At 41.2% G+C, this 25,880-nt stretch overlaps 1 protein-coding gene across 1 annotated transcript in view; it reads right to left on the bottom strand.

Moving 5' to 3' along the window:
- The window catches only part of ETS1 (ETS proto-oncogene 1, transcription factor), a 67,251-nt gene extending 43,422 nt beyond the window's left edge, over positions 1 to 23,829 (bottom strand). The window contains exons 1-3 of the mRNA XM_072156682.1: positions 23,698 to 23,829; positions 23,493 to 23,575; positions 11,395 to 11,515 (exon numbers count right to left, since the gene is read on the bottom strand). Coding sequence (XP_072012783.1) covers positions 11,395 to 11,515; positions 23,493 to 23,564 — 193 coding nt within the window. The 5' untranslated portion in view covers positions 23,565 to 23,575; positions 23,698 to 23,829. The remainder of the gene's footprint in view (positions 1 to 11,394; positions 11,516 to 23,492; positions 23,576 to 23,697) is intronic.
- Between the last annotated feature and the right edge of the window lie 2,051 nt (positions 23,830 to 25,880).

Genomic DNA, 25,880 nt, shown 5'->3' on the forward strand with positions numbered 1-25,880 from the left:
ATCACAGGGTCAGCTGATGTTGGGTTACAGCTGATAAAACATTGTTCTGTAAAGATCCAGCTGACACCACAATACAAGATGTTATTATAATTGCTACATGTTTGTAAAGCGCCCACATATTTCCATACAATACAGCAAAGATGGGGGTGAGTAGAAATCTCTTTTTATATGTTTCTTTTTCTTTGGTAATATTACATGGATGGATATTACAGCCTCTCACCTAATGCAGTCTTGTAGGATCTTATTATAGAGGTACAGGCAGGCATGTATATTGGATGTGGCCAGTTAAGGCTTTACAATCTGTGGTCACATTCTTTCTGGTTGCTTCAAGCATTGAAAAAACTGTAACATAACAAATGACATCTGGAAGCCCTGGTGGCTGCCCAGCAACTGGAGGGTTAACGCTCCAGGGAGCGGTGGCAGTACATGGTCTCTCTGGCTTGTTTCAGCAAGGGAAGTGTGTGTTGGGCTGATTAGAGGGAAGGCTTCCTCCTTTCCCATAACCTCCAGACCCCCAGTGGCCTGAATGTTTAAAGCCGCCTGCCATGTTTTTCCCTTTATTTTATGCTGTTTATTTTTTGGGAGGGGAGGAGACAATAGCTGGATGCCTTTCCTCTCCCACTCACTCCATAACGCTGAGCCTCTTCATTCATAGACCATTAAAATATGATTAAATCTATCAGATCTAGAAGATTGCTTCTATATTCACATGCATTCATTGCATCATTGTAGGCTCATCTGTTGCTCCATATCAGCCCATTAAACTGGATTTCACTTCTGAGAATCCAAAAGTACAATATTTATAGTAGTAAGAAAATAGAGATGTATAGAAAGAACAGTTCACCAAGTCTGTTCCATTGGTGTATATACATTGGTGTAATAATGCAGTAGGAAGACACAAAGACAATATGAGAGATCAAAGTGGATTTGATATGATTCTATGATGTTTTATATAAGTGCAGCATAAAATGGTGACAAGAGCCTGCTTCTATTATCTTAAATAGCAGCAAAAATATTGTGCCATAGTAAATTCTGCTGGTAATTTTAGGAACACTCCTCTGCCACTTGCAATGGCTCCCAGTGGTTGGCAATCAATACAACGAGGGCAAGGCATGCGCTCATCAATGTGTGCAAAAAAGCTAAATGCTTTTTGTACCATAACTATGCTGTGCTTACATTGAACACTAAAATCTGAAGAACTGTATATACAGTACATCTAATCATAGCGTTCATGGATTTTATTTTGATTGTATGTCAATATTATGTTTCAATAATGAGCTACACACATAACATGGTAGAGAATTATTGAAAGTCCGATTTGACAAATTTTCATCATCTCTATGTATGAGTTCAATTCTTTAACAATAGGTTATGCTTGAGGACAAGTATAGGGATTCCTATGCCGCAAGTACCATAGATTGGAGATAGGTAGGTAGTTTTAAGGAGCATCTCTTGTCTTTCAGATGGACATGGACATGGCAGAATAAACACTGCAAATTCCATTTCAACTGAAGAAAACCATAGAGATAACTACTAGTTCATTACCCCTGGCCCATTCCACTGCTGCTATGATGTTTCCAAAGCCTCTTGTGTGGTCTTGTGCGCAGGTGATGGATGCGCCCATGTCAAGGTGATCACTGCTGACTACCATAATTTTCCAATCAACATCCTTGGTCTTTTCTACAGCTGAACATGACCATGGGATGAAGAAGTTGGATGGGATTTCATCCAGTCGCAACTTAATCTCTGTGTCCCAAAATTTTAAGTTGGAACAAAACGTCTCCTCTTATACATGCACATTCAGAAGTTCAAATAATTAACAAGAACCTTATGGTGTGAAAGTTCCCATTTCTGGTGTTCATAAGGCTTCCAAAAGTATAATGCACGCACACAAAGGAGAGGGTGGTCTGGTCAAGCATATAAGCTGGGTGGTCAGGTGTATTACAGGCTCATAACAAAGACATATGAGGTCAGTTCAATAAGTACCTCTGTTATAAATGGAGACACCATTTTTAAAAAAAAAACATTTTTTTAATTTTTTAACATAGTCCCCTTTTAGAAAGATACACTTCTTCCAATATTCCTGCCATTTTTTTAACCCCTCCAAAAAATAGGATTTGTCAAACTCTCCAAAATACGCCTCTGTCTCAGCAATGACTTCCTTGTTTGAGCTAAAAAAAATTTTCTCACAGGCCATTTCTTCATGTTAGGGAACAAGAAAAAGTTGCAGGGAGCCAGATCAGGTGAAACTGCATAACGCAATTCATGCAGTTTGGTGGCGACAACTCCGGATGAATGTGCTGGTGCGTTATTGTGTTGAAACAGCGCCTTCTTTGCCAAATGCGGCCGTGTCTCCTTTAATTTTTTGTTGAAAAGCGGTCCAATAACTCACTGTAGTATTGTCCAGTGAACGTTCTTCCTTTTTCTAAAAAATCCATGAGGATGACGCCGTTCGCATCCCAAAAAATCGTCACCATGACCTTGGCCGATAGGACAGTTTTCGCCTTCTTTGGAGCAGATTCACTGGGAGAAATCCCTTGTTTTGATTGTTTCTTAGTTTCTGGTGTGTAATGATGAATCCACGTTACATCAACGGTGACAACTCAACGCAAAAACTCCTTCGGATCTTGCTTAAATTGCTCCAAACACTGCTTCGAAGTTAACAGCCACATCCGCTTATTGTCCACCGCGAGCAATCGTGGCACCCATCGGACCGACAATTTTTTCATCGCCAACTTATCATGTAAAATATTAATTACCGTCCCGGTCGACACACCTACGGCCTCTGCTACTTTCGTTTGTCGGTCAGCGAGTATCATGTTGTGCACTTTTTGAATGATTTCCTTGGTAACCATGTCATCCCAGTTGCTCCTCGTCAAAAATGGATGTTCGCCCACGTTTCAATTCGTTGAACCAAAATCTAACTGTGGTCAGAGATGGCGTAGTGTCCCCATAAACAGCATCCAACTTTGCTTTTATCTCCTAATTTTTTTCCCATCCAAAAACAAAAAGGGAATTACTGAACGATACTGCTCTTTTCCATCTTAGCGAAAATCTCGAAACACGTCTTACTCAAATGGCTGCCAAATCCAACCTAACCTATCAATCAGTCTGCTATTTGTTTTGTCGTCGTTTGATAGATGGCAGAACATGATGATAACACCAACTTCCCTCGGGAACGCTCTCTGTCTCAAACACGGGTACCAGGTACTTATTAAACTGCTCTCGTGATGGGTTAAACATGACTGACTTTATGACATCACCTTTATGACATATGTACATCCAACAAGTTCATATATTATTTGACTGTTCCTCAATATTTCAGTGACCTCTGACTTTAGCTTCAAACTCTCAGCATCTCATAATTTGTTCTTCTAAATGGCTTTATCACTTAAAGTCATGTTCTCAGTCCTTCACACATAAACTTGTAAGTTTCTCCCCAGCTCCTTCATATCGCTGCTTTCCCACCAGCAACCCCCACTCCTGCTCTTCTATTCTCCTCACAGCTGCACTGCTCCCAGATGAAGCCTCTAATGGAGCCTGGAGCCTGCGTCACTTCTAAACACAGCACATCTGGAGAGGGGGCTCAAGTTGAAATAAATGGGCTGCGTGTAGTGTCATCCGAATGGCTGGGAAAAATCAGCAAAAATGAAACAGAGGAAGGGGGGGGCAGTAAGATCCTTCTGCATCAATTTACTCCACCAGTGCTGAAAGGGTCACCAAGAACGAGCTGCACATAAAAATTATTCTTAGAATTCTCAATCAGCTTAGAATAAGAAGAAAATTCCTAAGACGTGATATGTGGCCCACATCCATCAAAACTGCACTTTGTGCAGTTTTCCTCACTAATGTGCAGAGTGCACCAGATGTTTGAATACTGGTGCAAGGTCTTCATTAATCTAGCTGCACTACTCTGAAAGTGTGCACCATTGTTTTTACTTGGGGCACCTTTAACATAGAGCCTGCAACACAATTCTGTTGAGACGCAGGAGCACAAGACAGGAGCACAAAGGTGGGGGCTGAGAGCTGAGGCGCGAGCAGCACAGACAAGTCACAGGTTGTTTTTTGTAATGCACCCAAGCCGGAGCGCACGGTCCGATTCTGCACCGGAACTCCCCTCTAGGTGCAGAATTTTGACTGCTGTGCAGCCGTGACACCAAATTGGCGCAGATACTTTATAAACACATGTGCAAGCAGTTTGCACGTTCTTTCAGTGCAAACTCAAACAGCAAACTGTTGCAAACACTTTAATAAATGTGGGTCATTCTAACTTATACTCGATGCTCCCTCCCTGGGTTTTTCTCGAGGATGGAAAATCCCTTTCAGTTGATGTGTAATGCCAGGATCACACCGGGCGTAGTCACTGCAGGTTCACCACTGCAAAATCATCTGCTGGAGCAAATCTCACCACCTTCGGAACGAGCACAAAAGGACATTTTGCTCCAGACACACTCTTTGTGTCCCCAGCCTAAGAGAGTTCTTTAAACTTTTACAGGTTTATTCAATAATGTACAATATCTGATGCCACACTTATCAGGTCCTATTGTGTCCAGGTTAAAGTGGCTAACGTTAAAGTGGTTAAAGCGGTTAACATTGGCATGACTGGTGTTATATTTGATGATAGCAGATATTAATGGGCGTAGTACAATTTGTTGTATATATGGTCTCTGTCTTAGTGGAATCACTCCTAATAAGTCAGCTACTCACCCAGTTGTAAATCCCTAAAGTAGTACTAGAAATTACATTACATATACTACTTTGCCCTAGTTTATCTTCTGCAGTGCCTCAGTCAGGACCCTGAGCTACTCATCCTGTTTTCTTGGTATTTTAACATAGTAAAAGATGATGCTGTGAAGTCATGAATGGGAAACAAAGCCTGTGTGTATGAAGCCAGAGATGACCCACTTCGAGCTGCCCCAGGCCCTTCCCTCCCCAGAGCCAAACTGATTCATAACCAGTCTTAATGAGAACACAGAACAGCCCTATTCATATTAGGGCAGGGAGCCACAGCTTAAAGAGGCAGAAGTGAGGGGGCTGGGTGCTGGACATTACACTGAAAAAAGAAAGAAGAATGGAGACTCTTAGAGATGGAGATGTGTGTCTTGTGAAGTCATGTGCAGCTGGATGGGAATCTATAAGGAATTGTCTGCTCGGTCATGTTAACTCCTATAGAGCCTGAAAATCTCATTATCCGTAGCTTCCACTACAGCTAGTACGAAATATATTCCATTGGGGTTAGCTTCAATCTGTAAGGACTCTCTCTGCATGATAAATCTGCAGCCCAATCTGCTGTTATATAGCGTTATATAAAGGTTTATGGGGCAGCTCTTCATTCCGGGTGTCTGAATGAGTCCTTGGCCTGCAAGTATCAAGTACAAGTAGATTTTCCAGGAGGAGAATAATCAAGGTCAGAGAGAACCTCTTGAGACTCCTCTCTAACACAGGACACCTGGATGTCAGCAGGAAAGCGTAAAAATATGAATTCATAAGTAAACAAGACATGCTAGTTGTTAATAATATGAAGAAAAAACTATAACACAAGTATTTCTGTTACCGGGAAAAGCAAAGTGACGACCAACATAGTGGACCTTACAGCTTCTGCCTAAGTTTTTATCTTATGAGATAGCCAGGGGCGTAACTACGGTGGCAGCAGCTATAGCAGATGCTGTGGGGCTTGCAGTGTTAGGGGGCCCCGTCATCTGACCTGACACCATAGAATAGAGGATGTGCACCATTATATACATATTATGCACTTTGTACAGCATAATATGTATATAACATATATGCAATGTATATATGCTGTATATGTATGTGTGTGTCGATATCTGTGATGTGTATATACTGTATGTGTGTATATATGCTGTATTTCTGTAAATGGCACTGTATGTGTGTGTATATGTGATGTGTGATGGGAAACCATTCAAAAGTTTGCCAAGGGGCCCTCCCTCTCCTAGTTACTCCCCTGGAGGTAGCTGTATGCTTTCAGTCATGGATCACTGTAAAATCAGGCTGCTTTTATAAGAAAAGTCAATCCACCATGCACAGTTCTTTAGGAATTATTTGGGAAAGCTGGTCAATAACTTCTGTGGAATTTAGTCTGTTCAGATATTTATAGTTTTTCTTGGTTTTTCTATCCAGTGGTTATAACGGGGTGCACCAATTGCCAGATTATAGGGAGGGCTACAGGGGAACGTTCCCCAGGTCCCCCACCACTTCACTAATAAGGGGGCCTCCACCAGCAAAGTCCGACTGCTAGTCTCCATGAGTGATGGACAGCAGTGGTGCCACACGTGCGTATGCTGTGAAAGTTGTATTTTTATTTTGATCTGTTTTTTTCTCTTTTTGCAGGTTTTTGAAATTTGTGGGACTTTTTAGGTGCATTTTTGTGACTATGCCAGGGTCTTAAAAAACTAGCCTGCGGTTGTGTCTGATGCAGTGTCCCTAGATGTATCTTTCCAAGAAAGATGTTTTCTTTGTTTTGCGACTTTTTAGGTGCAAATTAGAGACTTATCAATTTCAGGTAGTAAAAGATAGAGGGGCAGATTTAAAAAGTGTCCTAAGGTTAGAGTTAGACTAGACAGTGTCTAATTCTGCCTAGTCGTACTATGTACCTCCTATTAGTTGGCTTACTTTACCCCAGAAAATTAGTACACAATTCTGTCGGGTTAGCAGTATTTCTGGCACACGGACCTTTTTGGTGTGAGACCATGCCCCTTTCTTAGGCCATGCCTTTCGTCCAGCTAGTCGTAGGAGACCCATAAAACTTTCTAAAACCCTTTATAAATGTGGTGCAGACAGTTTTTTATGCAAACAACAACACAATTCTATCATACAGATGAATAAATCTCCCCCATAGCTGGATTGCCGCTCACATTCCCAGCTATGAATTTCATTTCCTGTATCTCGGATTTTGTGGCACACAGGATGCAAGAATCCTGGCTTCATTTGAATGATGAGATCCTCATCCTTAATTCAATACCAGGACCATAGCTCTAGGTACTATAGATCACAAGATGGCAGCATCTGAAGTGATGATCCCCCTCAAGCCTCATCGCCTGAGCTCATCAAGATGTGACTTTGTTTTATAGGTTGAGATTTAGGTATAGGGTGAGATTTAACATAAATGAGGGTATGCATGAAATGATATATCATACTCCATTCTGAGGGGGGCAGGTGTAAAAGCTGATGACAGGTTCATGTTAAATATTTTCACACCTGCTGGAGAGGCACTGTCACTGGCTGTCAGGGCAGTCATAGCTTCATGTGTGCCAGGAACATCTAAGTTTCTACTTTCGAATTATACAGGGCATAGTAGTTTCATGACCACTAAAGAGTTACAGGTTGCAAGTTTTGGTAGTAGTAGTTTCACGATCACTGGAGAGCTGCAGATAACATCTGGCAAAGCATGCTGAGAATAAAACCTTTACCATCACTGGAGAGCTGCAGGTTAAAAGAATCTGGAACAGATGTAACAATTGGAAGCATTCTTGGCATGCAGCTGATACAACTATATGAGCACAGTATTAGGAAGCTTAGACCCTACAGTGACCGCAGGGAGATGCTGCTTGTAGAATCATCTACATATTTCCCACTGTGGCTCAAGGAAGAGAAGGGAGATCTGGAAAACTCAGAAAAGGAATTGGCCGAGTTATAAATAGGTTAAAAGGAAAAGAGAAAATTCCGGGTATTTGGCAGGATCTTCAATGAATGACTGTGAATGAGTGTGGAGCGTATGAATGAGCATGACTAGCTCCCATGTCCTGTGTGTCAGTGTGTGACTAAATAGTATTTGCGTGCTAAGGCCCAGAGGGTGGGATACCGCTGCTGATATGAAGAAGCGCAATACTTGGCCCATTACATGGAGGATGTGTGTGAGGCTGTGCAGTGTGTTTATATCTTAGATAATATTGAATGCTAAAGGAATGCATTTATTTATCAGTAATGCAGTGGATGGGAGCAGCCACTCTGAGGAGTAACACTGGTGGGGGGGTTCTAGTGGCTTGTAGACCTATTACACATTCAGATTTTATGTACGTATAATATGTATGTTTATATACTGCAGGTTTTGAAGCAGGAAAACTAAATACTAAATTACAGGCAGTCCCCTACTTCAAGATGACCCCTAGTTAAAGATGGACCCCTCTGTCCACTGTGACCTCTCGTGAAGCTCTCTGGATGTTTTACTATAGTCCCAGACTGCAATGATCAGCTGTAAGGTGTCTGTAATGAAGCTTTATTGCTAATCCTTGGTCCCATTACAGCAAAACATTTTGAAACTCCAATTGTCACTGGGACAAAAAAAAAATATTGTCTGGAACTACAATTATAAAATATACAAATTCAACTTAAGAACAAACCTATGGAACCTATCTTGTACCTCAACCGGGAACTGCCTATACTGAAAAACAATATTAAAAATGTGTTGAAATGTGTCGGCTTTTACAGCTGGTGTAGTTTTGTCCTATGAAATGGATGTAACTGAGAATCAATAAAGTTAGACCTAAGATTTTAACCCCTCTGAGCACTGGGGTTTCATATATGGAAACAGTTTCATTGATTGGTTTGTAACATTTCAACAAATTATGCATAGATAAAATTAAAGGGGTTGTCCGAGTTTAAAAAAAATATATATATGTGGCCGGGAGCGGGGTTACTAAAACAATAAAGCTGTACTTACCTCCCGGTGCCCTCTGGTATCCAGCCCGCGCGCCGCCGTCTTTTAAATGCCGCCGGCGACTTTGCCGGCGGCAATGGGGGGGTTAATAGCCGCGATCGGTGCTAGCACCGACCGCGGTTATTAGCGGTGGGGGTTTTATGCATTATGCAAAAACCCCCACCTTTGTATGAAGAGGACTCAGCCCGTGAGCCCTCTTCATACATCCCTTATACCTCTGCGCCGTAGAGCTACGGCGCAGAGCGTTAAGGGGTTAAAGTCGTAATATTAGATAAAGGCTTGTAGTCCATTTTAATTTTTTTAAAATGAACATTGTTTGGTTCTTTTACCATTATCAGTTTTTGGTTTATTAAGAATAAAATGCTGAGACAGTGACAGGATTAGCAACTGTCAAACATTCTAAACTAGAAATATGAGCAAACCTGAGATCTGCTATTACAGTGGGAAGTTTTACTCACTGGCCACAAGATAGTGTGATGAGAACAGCTACTGTAACTGCAGGGAGCCCAGTGTAAGGTCTTACGTTTTTTTTATATTTATTTTTAATTTGCAAAAAAAATGGATACATTAAAATATCCCAGAATATAAAGGATGAGCAGAGAAAAAAGTGCCATGCTTAATAATAATGTAAGTAAAAGATCAACTTTTTGTTTGCTGATCTCCAGATCTATTTGTTGGAAGCTCAATTCTGGAAAATATAGGTTTTGTTTTGCTAAAATTGGGAGCAGAAAGGGATTACCGTATATACTCGAGTATAAGCCGACCCGAGTATAAGCCGAGACCCCTAATTTTACCACCAAAAACTGGAAAAACCTATTGACTCAATATAAGCCGAGGGTGTAGTATACGGCTAGCCAGCCCCCTGTAGTATACAACCAGCCCCCATGTAGAATACAGCCAGCCCCCATGTAGAATACAGCCAGCCCCCATGTAGTATACAGCCAGCCCCCATGTAGTATACAGCCAGCCCCCAAGTAGAATACAGCCAGCCCCCATGTAGAATACAGCCAGCCCCCATGTAGAATACAGCCAGCTCCCATGTAGTGTACAGCCTGCTCCCATGTAGTGTACAGCCTGCTCCCATGTAGTGTACAGCCTGCTCCCATGTAGTGTACAGCCTGCTCCCATGTAGTGTACAGCCTGCTCCCATGTAGTGTACAGCCTGCTCCCATGTAGTGTACAGCCAGCCCCCATGTAGTGTACAGCCAGCCCCCATGTAGAGTACAGCCAGCCCCCATGTAGAATACAGCCAGCCCCCATGTAGAATACAGCCAGCTCCCATGTAGTATACAGCCAGCTCCCATGTAGTATACAGCCAGCTCCCATGTAGTATACAGCCAGCCCCCATGTAGAATACAGCCAGCATCCATGTAGTATACAGCCAGCCCCCATGTAGAGTACAGCCAGCCCCCATGTAGAGTACAGCCAGCCCCTTGCCAAGCACATAAAAAATAAAAAAATGTAATACTCAACCTCCAGTGTCCGGATCCTTGGCGTGGCTCCTGTTCTTCGGCACGTTTTCCAGCGGCTCCTCTTCTCTCTTCTTTCTTCTTTAGCCCGCAAAGTCATGTCCATGTGATTTGCCGGCGGGCGCACTCCATGATGCGGCCGTGTCGCTGCTGATAACGTAATCAGCGGCGACACCGCCGCATCATAGTGTGTGCCCGCCGGCTAAAGAAGAAATAAGAGGAGTCACCGGCAACCGCGCCGAGGATCGGGAGCTGCGCCATGGATCCTGACACCGGAGGGTGAGTATTACGTTTTTTATTTTTTAATTGACTCATGTACAAGCCGAGGTGAGGTTTTTCAGCACATTTTTTGTCCTGAAAAACTCGGCTTATACACAAGTATATACACGGTAAATACCTACACCATAAATGCATTTTTCACAGTCCTGCTGCTACCAACAACGTACACAAGGTATGATCGGACAGATCTACAGGAGCTGCTACCTAATGCAGTTTTCAGCTTTGAATGGTCAAAACTGCCATGACGCTCCCTTTAATGCCTGATAAAATATATCAGCTTATGCAAGATGGGGGCCATTTTGTCTGAGCTCTTTTGGCAACATTTTGTGAAATAATTTACATCAACCTTATGACCATGGGAAGCAATGGTGTATAGCGGACACATAGAGGTCCCTGAAGAGTTTCCTTGGTATGCTCTAGTATGCTCTGTGCAGATAGGACAACGTTCCAATATATTTTCTGTATCCATTCTTTACAGTTATCTACATCTCTGCCTGCTGTCATTCATCTGGAAGCTAATCAGCTTCCAGATGAATGACAGCAGGCAGAGATGTAGATAACTGTAAAGAATGGGGGATAAAGACTAGTTCATGGTCTTGTCAGGTACCCAGCCAGTCAGGTAATCACCTGACTGGCTGGGTACCTGACAAGACCATGAACTAGTCTTTATCCCCAGGAAGAAAATGATGAAGCAAGCAGAGATCTAGAAAACTGTGAAGAATTTATACAGAAAGTATATTGGAAAATTGTATAACAATATCAATTATTTGATGAAAGTGGGCAATACCTTTAAAAGTTTTAAATATGGATAGTGAATGTTTAAAAAAGTCCTAAGAGTTTGTTTTAAACAAAAACTTAAAAAGTAGGTCATTTTTGGTGACACCTTCTCTTTTAAACAGCTCTTTTTCTATAGTGAACATCTGAATATAATGGGGCTCTTGAATAGAGGTTTAATTGTTTTATTTTATGTACCTGCTACATCTGCTCCACATGGAACTTCCTGGATTGTTCGATCTATCCACAATGGATTACACCACTTCGGCTGATTCTCATACATTGGAAATCCATATGGCATATAAGGATCCTGGAAATTCTGAAAAATAAAAGAAGAATCAAAAGGGGAAGAGGCCTTTCTAGAACCAATGTAATAATAAAAACTGTATGTAAGTGTACGTGACGTGATCTGATGTTATTTTGACGGCAAAAGTTGGTCACACTTTCCGAGACTAAGTAAATTAAAACACGATGGCGGGGGGTGGGCTGCAGGAAAAAAAAACTAGTAGGTACCTCATCTGGAGCCCCCGGTGTCCTGCACCTCGCTCTCTATGGGATTTACCCGTTTGTTTGCAGGGGCACGGAAGCTTGTCCTTAGCTTGTCATACCCAGAGTTGATCTCATTATTCAGCTGGTGGAGTCTTAGGGGGTCATTTATCAACACCATCTTGGAATAAAAAAGGCACAAAACAGTTTTTTCACCACCCATGCAAGATCAAGAAAAAGGATGTGATGGATGGGATGAGATTTTCAACTGTTTTCAGTTCCCTTCTGCTCACGACTGAAGTCAATTGAAGCAAGCCATGCACTGATTATATATCAAGAGGCCTGCACATGGTCATGTACTAGGGGCAGGGGCTAGCCCTATGTAAATGTAAAGAAGAAATGATACAGCCATATATTATATATTATACATATGTATATGGTTCCGTCACCAAATTTTGACGTTAGATAATTGCACATGGTCTGTTATAAAGGTAATGCAGCATATAGGTCTCTAGATTAACTTTCATATCATTTCATGCTTGTGGTTAGGAGCCAGCGAGCGGCAATGAAGCTTTCATCAGCAAAGAACCATTTTTACAACACAAGAAGCCGTTTCCTGTTATTCTGCAGGTGCACCGACGTCTGATCTGCACATTTCTGTTTGCCTGACAAATGTAAAAATTCTGTAGGTTACTGTAAAGTAGGTCACACCAAGTGGCAGGAAATAGTGAATAGATTCTTTAAATGAAGGGCTGTTACAAAGCTGCGGAGCTACTAGAACTGCCTCAACTATCCAACTTATAGCGTTTATATCATACACTCAGGATATGTTTTCTGATGATTAGTTAGTAGTTGTATCAAAGGAGATTAGGCAAGATGAAGTTTTTACAACTGCCCCTGTGGATTCATCTTGCACAAGCTCCATTGATACAACCCCTTTATGATGTATGGGCCCCCTGAAGCTTCAGTTATATAAAACAATTTAACGGGGTAAATTAACATTGGGTTATTTGTGGAACCTTGCTGATCAATGATGAATGTCACTATAGAAAGAGCATAAAACAGATAGTTCCATCCACAGTGCTGGCTGCTTCAGCTCATGGCAGGTGCTGCTTCACTAAGGTGAGTGAGAGTGCGACTGGACAACCCCAACACTACAGAGGAAGCCGTCTGCTTCTGGCTCTGCCTATAGTGTAAGATAGCTCATCAGTGAAGATACAAGTGTTAACCCCAAACCGGGCACTTATTATGGACCTGATATATGAATAAACCATTCTAGTTTTAAGAAAAGGGAAACCCCTTCAACCCCTCCACGACTGCCACACGGCATATAAGTCCTATTTGCACATGCCCTGTGCAGAAAGGACGTTTATAAATGTCACGACAGTGACCAACTTCAAACTGCAATATCTCCTGAACCCTGGCACAATCTAGGTGTCATATTAAACAGGAGAATCTCCCCTTTTATATGGATTGTGTACAGATGCTTCAGAGAACCAGAGATCCACCCTTAAAGTTTCATTTTTATGTACAGCTTTTTATGGATATATCCGGTTCTGTGAAGCATTGATACGCAATAATTTTATCCTATTAAAAGGGGAGACTCTCCTTTTAATATAACACCAGAATTTTGTTACTAGGTGCAAGGTTTCAGCTGAAGGCAGAATGTAGATGCAGTTGCAGGAGACTTTCACTTTCACTTTGCAGAAGTACCTGCACCCTCTGAATCTGTAGTTGAAACTGGGAAAGAGAGATGGAATAATGCTCTACATATTTATAACATATTTTGATAAAAGTTTATTACTACTTTTTTTTAAAAAACCTTTCCTATCAAGTTAAAATCTAGCATGTCATGAATACGCTGGGCGCTGTAAGCTCGGTCCTGCATTCTGAGGCAATGGTGCTTCATTGTCTGCTAGCTTTATCGGAAGATTCCTATAAAGCTAGCAGTTTAACACTGCTAAAAATGGGGTAGCGCTTGGAGCTGCTTACTTTAATAAGCAGCTCCTTGTGTGTTTTTTTTTTAGGGTGACAGGTCCTCTTTAAATTCTACCTCCTGTGAAACTACAGGATCATTTCTATATAACATAGTATCATCGGCATGCTTTCTTATGGAATTTTCCTGTAACCGGGCCATGTAGTTGTTTTAAAGGGCACCTACCACCACAAATCTACCTATAAAGGTAGATCGGGTGGTAGGTGGATAAATGGGACGTGAGGATAGCCCTTTTAAGGGCTAATCCTCACATCCCCGCAGTTTTTTGGTAACTTTTATGAAACGTTTATGCTAATTTTATTATGCGGCTACTGGGGCGCGGAGTAGCCGCATCTGAGGTTATACGAGGCGGCTACTCCACGCCCCGGTAGCCACTTTAGCCCTCCTACTCACCATCTTCGGCGCGCAGCTGCTCGTAGCTGCGCGCCCTCGTCCAACGATCTGGCAGTCTGCACATGCGCAGAACAGCAGGCCTCGCCTGCACGGTCACTGCTCCGAAGCCGGGGCTGCACAGGCGCGGGCCTGCTGTTCTGCGCATGCATGCAGGATCGTCGGACGAGGGCGCGCAGCTACGAGCAGCTGCGCGCCAAAGATGGTAAGTAGGAGGAGAAAAGAGGCTACCGGGGCATGGAGTAGCCGCCTCGTGTAACCTCAGATGCGGCTACTCCACGCCCCAGTAGCCGCATAATAAAATTAGCATAAACGTTTCATAAAAGTTACCAAAAAATTGCGGGAACGTGAGGATTAGCCCTTAAAAGGGCTATCCTCACGTCCCATTGATCCACCTACCACCCGGTCTACCTTTATAGGTAGATTTGTGGTGGTAGGTTCCCTTTAAGTTGTTTTATTATCTTACTAATCTTAGTATTATACTCTTAAAGGAAACATGTCATCACAAAGGACATCTTTCAGTGATGACAAGTCTCAAAAGGGCATTTAATGTCCAATATATATCATCTTTTGGTTAGTCCTGAAACCTCTTTAATTATTCCGAATCCTTTAGTTTATACCACCTGGCTGCCTCCAGAATCCAGTGTTGAGCTCCGGAGGGGGAGGGAGGATGAGTAATTTCAAATCTAAATGATCATCTGCTCAATCACATCTCTCCTCCCTTTAGCATCGCTCCTCCCCAAAACACCACCTCCCAGCTCTCCCACATCTTCTCTCTCCTCCTCCCTCATCCTGCTTATGTTGAATCACTGCAGCAAGCAATTCTCGCACTCGCGCAGCAAGCTCTCTTCCTCTCTCATGCGCACTGAGAAGTAAAGACGGCTCACCCTAACTTCATTTTCAGTGTGCATGCGAGAATGGAGAGGAGTGCCGATGAAGGGAAAAGGAGAGATGCAATTGAGCAGACAAGCGTTTAAGTTTGAAATGCCCCTCACCCCCAGGACTCAGCACTGGATTCTTGGAGGGAACCAGGTAATATAAACAGGATTCTGAAAGATTAATATACCAAGGAGATAAATAGTCAATGCACAGAAGATGGTAACTGCTATTTTCCATTTATCATGTATATCCAGTGGCTACAGAAAGTATTCAGACCCGTTTACATTTTTGGCTCTTTGTTTCATTGCAGCCAATTGAGTTCTTAATTTTATTAATTTACGTACACTCTGCACCTCATCTTGACAGAAAAAAAATGTGGTTCATTTTATTTTTGTTTATTTATTAAACAAGAAAAACTAAAATATCACATTGTCATAAGTATTCAGACCCTGTGCTGTCACAGTCATATTTAATTCACATGCTGTTCATTACCTCGTGATCCTCCATGAGATGGTTCTACTCCTTAATTGGAGTCCAGCTGTGTTTAATGAAACTGATTTGACTTGAATAGGAAAGGCACACACCTGTCTATATTAGACCTCACAGCTCACAGTGCATGCCAGAGAATATGAGAGTCATGAGGTCTAAGGAACTGCCCAAGGTGCTAAGAGACAGAATTGTGGCAATGCACACATCTCACAAAAGGTAGAAAAATAATTTCTGCAGCATTCAAGGTTCCTACAAGCACAGTGACATCCATAAAATTTAAATGTAAAAAAATTGGATCTGCATTTATATTCCCCAGCATACCAACACCAGACATACCCCTTGAGAAAGCTACTAGCGAAACATGTGTCAGGGCTGTGCGGTGTATGCCTGCTAAGTTGGTATGGTTATTATGTTTTAAGTCTTTGCTGATATTTCACTGACATGGTTTTCATGCTTGTACTTATTGACTGCAGTGTTTGACCTGTGTTGCCTTTCACTCAATATCCAGTATCCTACATATGTCCTTCTGGTGGTAAATCACTTTTACATTTGCAAGGCATGCACTGGCTTTAATATTAGTACTTGTTTCCATTGCTCTGCTTATCTATATTTAATTATGTGTATAATAAAATTTACTGTTTTATACTTGTAAATTGAATATCTTCTTTATTTGGTTCAATATTTTTTGGGGTAGATTATTTGTGCCAAGTAACAAGGGATAAAACATGGATCGCTCTAATCAGTAAAATCCTTCGCAATGGAGAGGTATGGAGAACTATAGATTGCATCTTTACCAAGTTGCAATTTTCCACTTGTTGTTAATGTCTTTATATCAGAAAAAGGAATGCAGCGGCCATGGAATTTTGGACCCATAATAAGGACAAAGAGATTGTGTACATCATCACTGCATAAGTGTAATAAGCAAAGGACCAAAAAATGTTGAGCAATAGTCCCAGTAAGCTGTTCCCCCATTTAGGAACAGTGCCAGGTCCTTTAAAGAGAAGCCAAAGTTAAACAACACAGAAACTAAGAATCTTAACAATGAGTAGTGAGGAATTGGAACAATGTAAGGATTTCATAAACAAGGAAAGAGGAAAAGTCAGTGTGGAAGACAGTGAGAGGTCAGGGGACAAATCAACTCTCATGGAAAACAATTCAAACCAGTTAGTGACGAGAATTGTAAGAATGTGAAGGAAACAGAACAATTGACTTAAACAAGAATGAGAGCATAAAGATATAAATAATAGTATAAATAATAATGTTCCAAAAACGATTAACCTTTTTCAGGTTAGTTTACAGTTAAGTAGTAGTCTGAGACTTCATTCTCTACAAAGGCCCCCAATATTTTGTAGCCTACAATTTCTGGTGGCACTCACCATCATCTTCTAACTATTGCTTAAACAATGCGTACGTGCTAACAATACAGAATTATCATCCTAAAGCTATATTTACACAACCACAAAGAAACTCAACTGTGTTTTTTAAAGATGAGAATCTGCATTATTTTACAGACCCATTGACTGTCATGAGCCCTTTTCAGCTCCTCCATGTCCCCATTGAGAATAGTGTTCACATTACCAAAGAGTTTTTATAGTAAAACTAGATTTTTCCAATAAAAAGATAAGTAAAATCAAAGTTTACCTTACTGTCTGGAGAGCAGTTCCCTATGTCCTATGGGAGTGGCCAGTGAGGAGCGACCCCCCCCCCCTCTGGAAAACGCTCCGTCATGAGTCTAATTGCCATCCCTATAAATCCTCCGCCCCGATGCTTCCCCCCTCTAGACATCATACATGTCTGCCTGCCCCTTTGTCTTCTTACCATGTCGGGTAATTCTGGTGTTTGAATCCAAATTCACATTGCAAGACTTTACTCTAGACTTTTTTCATATAGAAAAACTTACCGGTATTTGTATATTCTTTTCCCATTATCAGTTTCAAAAAATTCAAACTGTAATATAAACTTTCTGTGATGTGTTTACAACACTTAACTGTAGGTAGATCATGTTGAGATCTTGTTTTATCTTTAAAGGGAACCTGTCACCAGGAGACCCATTTTTAGCACTCCCCCAGTCCCCACAGAGCATAGTACATACACTGCCAAAGTGTTTTTGTATTAAAAATAGGTTTTACAGAAAAAAAGATATGTTATATTGTACCTTTCATTAGCATCTGCTGTGTGACTAGGCAGTTGCCTTTTGGGAGGGTCTGGAAAGGAGCAGTTCCCCCCACCCTTGGGATTCAGCTTCTCCATGTGACCTTTTCAAATATATGAAAACACCCATCACTTGGCTTAGCGACGCCCCCTGCTCCTCTACAGCCAATCCCGAGTGTGGGGAGTTATTCATATATTTGAAAAGGTCACATGTTTCCCAAGGGTGGGGGGGAACTGCTCCTTTCCAGTCCCTCCTTTTTGGCAACTGCCTAGTCACACAGCAGATGCTAATGAAACCATTGCTTACTTATGGTGGGCCCACTAGGTATTTTGTGCCATAGACTGTATTTTGCTTGAAAATGCAACGGACACCTGGTAGTAAAAAATTACCAAGTGTGAATAAAGCCCAGGTGAGGCCTTTTGTATTTCTTTTTGACACAGAAATGCAGAATGATCATTTTATCATGATGTGTTTAGTTTCTTTTCTTTTTGTTTTAGATACATTTATGCAATAGAAAATTGGCAACTACAATGGATCCCACACACAGGTCAAAACATCAATTTCTACCAAATCCTATGTGTTTCCCCCTCATCAAATGTAATAAAGTTATTCCTAGGCTCAGTTCATGTCATTGCTCCTGGCATTGAGGTTCCAGGAAATTGGAACCCTTTTCACATTCTCCTTATATTCCCTGATGAGACTAAAGTGGGTTTTATATTTATGGTTCAGTCCATGAAGTGACTACTGCCCATTTTTCCAAGCCTACTGTTAGTTCAGGGAATTGTGAATGACCTAAAAGTCCCTTCAGAAATTCCCTCTTTGTACAGTTGGCAACTTGGAAGACTTGTAGCTGTAGTTTCCCCAAATACATATTTATGGAAAATGCATTTATCATCTGCCAAGTATAGGGCTTGACCGTAATAAGTCTGTTACAGGGAATTATTCTTCCACTGAGCTTGGCTGGTTCGCCAATGAAAGTTCTACATCAAGATGATTTCAGCTTTCTTTGCAATATTTTTCAAAGTTCTAATGTATGCTATATAAAGATAATTTCATAATAAGTATTATAAGAACAGCAAATCTACCAGCACAATATTGAATCAGTAGTAGATTTGTCCCACGCAATGTGTACGTGGTATGTGTTCCCCAAAATGGCACTAATAAAAACTATATTTTGCACCACAAAACAAAGCTCTTACATATAGCAGACAGAAATACTGTATATATCATATACCGTATAAGTTGGCTCAAGTATAAACTGGAATTTTACCACAAATAGCTGGGAAAACGTTTTGACTCGTGAATAAGCCTAGGGTTGTAAATGCATTGGTGACAATGAGTAATTAAATACTCCATGCAGTCCTTCCCTAGTAAATAAATGCTCTCAGGAGACCCCTACAGCCCTGCTAATAATGAAATGTCCTACAGTCTCCCCAATAAATAAATGCCTTGCAGACCCCCCTAATGATGAAATGCCTTGCAGACCCCCCCTAATGATGAAATGCCCTGCAGCTCCCCCCCCCCCAATGATGAAATGCCCCATAGCCCCTCTAATGGTGAAATGCCCTACAGCCCCCCTAATGGTGAAATGCCCTGCAGCCCCCCTAATGATGAAATGCCCTGCAGCCCCCCCCCCCCCCATAATGAAATGCCCTGCAGCCCCCCTTAAAGGGTTATTCCCATCTGGGCATTTACATTAAATTGAATTAATTTGCCATATGTAAACATTTTTTCAATTGGATGTTATTAAAAAAAATGTTCCTGTGTGAAGATAATTTCTCATAAAATGTAGCCATGTTGTCCCTTAGAAACAAGATAGCTTCCTTGGATAAGACCACCTCACATTTTGGCAGCAGTGGCCAGACATGAGCTATCGAGTCCTGCCTGACCACCTGGATTCAGCAATCATTACCACAGGACGGCTGTGTGACATGTAGTAACTCCTGGACATTTCATATTCGAAAACCTTTTGTTTCTTTCTGCAATCACTCCAGCAGAGGTGGTCGTATCCAAGGAAGCCATCTCATTTCTAAGGGACAACATGACTACATTTATGAGAAATTATCTTCACACAGGAACATTTTTTTTTATAACATCTAATTAAAGAAATGTTTACATTCGCAAATGAATTCAATTAAATATAAATAAATGCCCAGATGATGTAATATCCTGCAGCCCCCCCCTAATGATGAAATGCCCTGCATAAACTTACCTTCCGATACTCGCCTCCACTACCTTCTTCTCTTCACTTGTAACACAGCGGGCAGAGATGTGTCCATGTGCTCTGTTATTTACATAGCAGCAAAATATTCTGCAGCGCTTTACTAATCATGGGGGACATAGTTTTTACTCTGTAAGTTGTATAAGTCATATGCAAACAAAGAAGTGAGGGCCCTGTATACGAGAGCTTACAGTCTGAGGGTGAAGACGGTGACACAAGAGGTATAAGGTCCAGCCATTCTTTATAAGGGAACAAAATAAAAATAATTTAATAAATAAAAATGCTGCTGCTTGAACCAGCCATCATCTTATATACAAAGTCCAAGGTGAATGTGACTGCGGAGAAGCCTGGAGCTTGCTACTTGGTGTCTACCAGATAACAGAATAACAGAAGGGAGGAGTGCAGGGTTAGCAGAGAGTGGACGTGTCATGCAGATAGGGAATAGGCTTGTCTAAAGAGATGGGTAGCACATCCATGCTGCATATAATCTAAGATGAGTCTGGCTGCTAAATTAAGAATAGATTGTAGAGGAGAGTTTGGTAAGTGGAAGACCGATTAGTAGGAAGTTACAGTAGTCGAGATGGGATTAGCCTTTTAGAGGTTTCAATTATAAGAAATGGGCAGATTCTAAAGATGTTTTTGAGATGCATGCGGCAAGAGCGGACAAGTAAAATATGTATAAAGGTGTAGATTTTAGAAACTGTTGATGCAAACAACTGTTTTCATTTTCACGTTTATTATGTTTTATCATTAAACCATAATAATAAGTTATTTGTTTCAGACTTCCCACATAAAAAAGCTAATTATTATAAGAGAGAACCTATCAGCAGAAATATCTCAAATATCAACCAGAAGCAAATTAACCCTTTCCATATCATGTATCTATTACTGTCCATGGTGGCATCATCCAGTAAGTCAACATTGAACTTATATGCAGATTAGTTGCATAAAGTCACAAAGGCAGAGATCTCAGAATGAAACTCTCACGTTGCCCCTTCCACTGTGATTTTCCTCCCCGCATCCAGTTCTTCTGAATTGTATGAGGTTTTCTGAGCCTTGAAAGCCTAGTTTCAGGACTGAGATCTCCATCTCTGTATATCTCTTATAGGTTTCCTTACTGTTTACATGATGACATCATCCTATGACATCAGACTTGTGAAATGTGGTGTTATACATTTATTTTATAGTCAGGTAGCCAGTGAAAGGTCCTCGGCTTAGATCCAGATATGAAGTGCCTGGATTACTCAGTGTTAAACCGCTTTAAGTATTTGCACTTTGATTGGTTATCCACACGACGCAGGGACATGCAGCCAAATACAACAAGGCTAATAATGTGGCAGGCGGTGGTCTATTTTTACATGGCTCCAAACTTCAATAGCTAAATATACTGTGCCAAAGAAAGCTTTGTGTTCAGGCTCGGAAAAAAAAAAGAGGGCCGCATACTAATGTAAACATCACTGCCAAGGCTCCTCTGCTCACTAAGGGACAGCGCATAACAGACGCCCTGAATGGGTCATAGGACCCCAAGGAGAACTTAACAACTATTCAGAACATGACAGAATTATCATATTGTTTGATAGGAGGAGTATATCTGTCAGCACCTGTCCAGAAAACGCGCAACCACAACCAGGCTTGGAGCTAGCTGTCAGACTACGTAATTGGTGGCGAACTCACCCTGCGACGTCCCTGCGGGCTAAGGCCCTGCCTAAAGCAGATAAACCGCCCTGATAAGGGCGAACCCACTATCAAGAACCTAACTGACGGTCCCTGAGCGACCCTACAACATGACAGGGGAAACTTACTTCGTCTGGCAGCTGCTGGATGGTGGAGTGGACAGGTAACGGGATTACAGGTATAGACCAGTGTTCACACTGGCGCACAGAAACCAACACAAGACTGAACAGGTAACCGGAATACAGGAATAGACCAGTGTTCACACTGGTACACAGAATACAAACACAGGACTGAGACAGGGACAAAACAACAGATATAGACAAGTCTTCAGGCAGATAATAACAGGTCAGATCCAGATACAGGTACAGGCAGGATATACAGGTCAGGTCAAGATCAAACGGGTTATATACAGGTCAGGTCAAGATCAAGCTCAAGCAGATATACACAGATCAGGTACACACGGAGACAGGTAAAACTGAACTAGAAACACAGGGAAGACAAGACTAAAAAAAAAAAAACAGCCTAGTAAGATGGGAATGGGCAGGCATTTAATGCCGATCCGGACACGCCTCCAGCTGCACACTGGAGGAACTGTCCATCAGGCTAGTAACCCTTGCTGGGCAGGACAGAAATGAAAGGAGCAGGGTGTGGCTCAGTTAATCCAAACACAAGAATTAAGCCACAGTTCACACACAAATACGCCATGTATTCCGCCTACTGCGGATAGAGCGATGTTCAGGCACGGACGTTACAATATCTTTAACATTTTCAAGATCAGTGGATAGAAAAATTATAATTATATTTAAGTACCATTTTGTCACCATCACTATTACAATAATATACCATTAAATGTAATACTTTATTAACCTCTTAGCACTCCATGACATACTATTACGGCATGGAGTGCTGTAACTTAGCACTCCATGCAGTAATAGTACGTCATGGAGCCGTTCCTGCTTCAACTCTACACCGGAGATGAACTGGCCATCGGAAAACACGGGGTGTCAGCCTCTGTCAAAGCAAAATTTAAATGCCTTCAGTGGGATTCCCTATTCAATCGGTGGCCCTGAAGGATTTTAGGTGGGTACCAATCATTGCTATGGTGACCCTGGGGTCTATGGCAACCTCAGGGCTGTCAATAGTAACCGCCTGTAAGGCTGACGGTGATAAAAAGCATTTGATTGCTTATTTATATATTATTATAATAAACAAGCAATCAAATGCTTGCTTAAAGTGGTGCAAGTGAAAAAAATGTTTTAATTAAAAAATAAATTAATAAAAATGTGTGTACATATGTTAGTATATGGTACTGTATGTATATATATAGTGCATATATACTTTATGTATGTACTGTGTAGATCTGTATATATGGTCTGTGTATAGATCCGTATATATGGTCTATATACTCACTGAATGTATTGTGTACTGTGTGCAAAAATGTATACACTCATAATTGTATGCATGAGTGTATACGTGTATATATGTGTGCACCAGTATCTAAATGTGTGTGATTCTATAAACATGTGCATTAATATGTGCATTAATGATAGGATGAAGGGGGGCCCATGCAATAGCCTGCAGTGTGGCCCAGCCTCCTCCAGTTACATCCCTGCCCACTATATTAGCTCCAAAGAAACCATTATATTTCCATTCCTGAAAATATTGTGCAGGCCTTCCCCAGAATATAAGTTAGCAGACAAGTTTTCTGCAGAAACTGAAGAAGGAAAAAATGCTGATGGATTTCATTTCTGAAGCATACATAATTGTGACTGCAAGCCTGCAAATCCACATGGAAATTGACATTTTAGATGTCAATCTTCTTGTGTCATGTTTTGTACCTTGGAATGGTAAACATTGCAGATTTTCAGTGCATGTGCAGAGTACAATACAGCCATAACCAGCTACAGGGCATGGCAATAACAGGATACATGACTCTCACCTGCGCATATTAGGATTACTGGAAGACTTTGTTATGGGAATTGAATCGTTTTCCACAGTTTTCCACTTACCATGACTCCAGAAGGCTGTTGCTGGAACATGGCAGAGCCATCAGTGGCTGAGGAGCTAAAGCAATAAGTCATTGCTGGATCACCTATAGTCAAACAAACCCAATGAGAACCAGTTACAGATGCAAAGAAAACCAGATGCACAAATCACAGAGACAGAGTTCAGCCATAAACAAAATCCCCCCTCCTGCATCCCCTGCCGACTTACACAACCCTAGAGTGGAGTCCGCTATGGAATATACCTTCCCGGGCAGCCAGGGAGACAGTGACACTCATGGGGAGAATGAATCCCACATCAGACTCAACAGCAAAGAGGAAATGCTATTAAACCTGAAGAGGTTTCCTTCCTTCCTCAGTGTCTGACTCGCCTTCCATGTCCTACAGTACAGAGGGGAAGAGACACAGAGGAGCATTCCTTCAGAAGCCAAGCAAAAGATGATGGGAGTTGTAGTCTACTAATCAAATCTATGAGAATTAAAGGGGCACAGAAATGATAGCAATTTAATTCAGTATACAGAAGAATGTATTGCAATGATAAATCTAAAGATATGCCCTATGTGGGACAAAGGATCTAAGAAACAAAGTTGTGTTTGTGGGGGGAATGCATTTAGGCACACAGTTACCTTCCTGTCACATTCAACATAAAACCGCAGATACAGGAGGAAAAGTTTAAGGTTGGAGAATTTTCACCAAAGTTTTGCACAAGGAGATGGGAATGTAGTTATAGACATTTTGCCTTCTTCTGACGCTAATAACTTTTTCATACTTTGGTGTACAGAGCTGTGAGTTGTATCATTTTTGTGACATTTGATGACATTTTCAATTATATCATTTTTAGGACTGTACGACCTTTTGATCACTTTTTATTGAATTTTTAAATATTTTTGAGATGGCAAAAAAAGTACCATCTTTGACTTCGGGCACTATTTTTCATTGTGGGGGTGAAATGCAGTGAAAAAACGTTACCATATTTTGATAGATCGGCCATTTTCAAACGTGGTGTTACCTAAACTTTTTATGATTTTTACTGTTTATTTATATTTATATGACATTTAGGGAAAGTGGGGTGATTTGAATTTTTAGTTTTTTTAATATAATTTTTTAATTTTTACTATTTTTCAGATCCCCTGGGGTACTTTAACCCTAGGTTGCCTGATCGATCCTATCATACACTGCCATACTGCATCGGGAAAGGGTTAATTCCTGAACTGAGTTGTTTTTCTCAAAAAACAATTAAAAAATTCAGGACCTTGGGAAAGTTGGGGGCAGACTGGCTTCCATACATAAAAGAGCTGCCTAAACTGTGCAGACAAGATTAATCAACCTGAGCTGGATGACTCATACTGAACAGCTGGGGGATGGTGCAGTGATTGATTACTCCTGCCTGTCATGGACAACACAGTGATGACGTATTCTTGGCTTCTGCTGGGCGGGTCAAGATTGGAGCAGTGCACAGTTAGGGTGAGGAGAAGCACTGAGGAAGTCACGGGAGCGACAGAGCCTCATTATCATAATTGTTTTTTAGAAAAAATTAAACAAGATGATGTTTCTGCATCAGTGTAGCTACAGCCTTCTCAAGGTATGTTTGGAAAATGGTAGATTTCCTTTAAGCAAGCAAAGTAGGATCTATACAAGGTTAAGCCCAGTCTCAAATCTTCACCAATTTACCAGTTGCTTTGAGTGACTTTCTGCAGAAAATCTGCTTTTTTCGAACAAAGACTAACAACTGCTAGACATATATAAAGAGACTGAAATAGATAAAAGCCAGGCCAGTGGATGAAGCCTGGGTGCGGACAGCTGCTACTTGTGTATATGCAGAGTTACCAATCTATGTTGCTCCGTATGTTTTCTGGTCATTCGCTAATTTAAACAAAGAGCAAGTCTTAAAGATTTATGATGTTATTGACAGTAATATAGAGACTGGAGCCTTCTGTCCATTGATAAATAACTGCAGCCGAGAAAGTAGTGCCAAGTAGTCAGGGACTGTACACATTACAACCATCATCTTTCCGGTTATGACCTGGTACAGGTTAAAACACCCTTAACATATCACTATGATAAAACTACAATTGCTTTTCAATAAATTAGAATATCAGCTAAAAGTTATTTTTTTCAGTAATTCAATTCTAAAAGTGAAACTCATATATTGAAGCACATTTACTTACAGGGTCACCGAAGTTCACAGACTATTGTCTGACTATAATGCACCATGTGGCGATTCACTGAGATCGTGCGCCCGAAGTCATGAATGTGTTCACCATCTTTTTAGTGGTGCATCTAAGTGCTTGACACACAATTTGAAAGTTAAATCCTGCGCTCAGTCCAAATCAGTCGAATCAACGGATAAATCACTAGTGTCAATAACAACGCTTTCTCTAAGGCAACTGGGCA

This window comes from Engystomops pustulosus, chromosome 6, assembly GCF_040894005.1.
Source record: "Engystomops pustulosus chromosome 6, aEngPut4.maternal, whole genome shotgun sequence".
NCBI classification, from domain to species: Eukaryota; Metazoa; Chordata; class Amphibia; order Anura; family Leptodactylidae; genus Engystomops; species Engystomops pustulosus.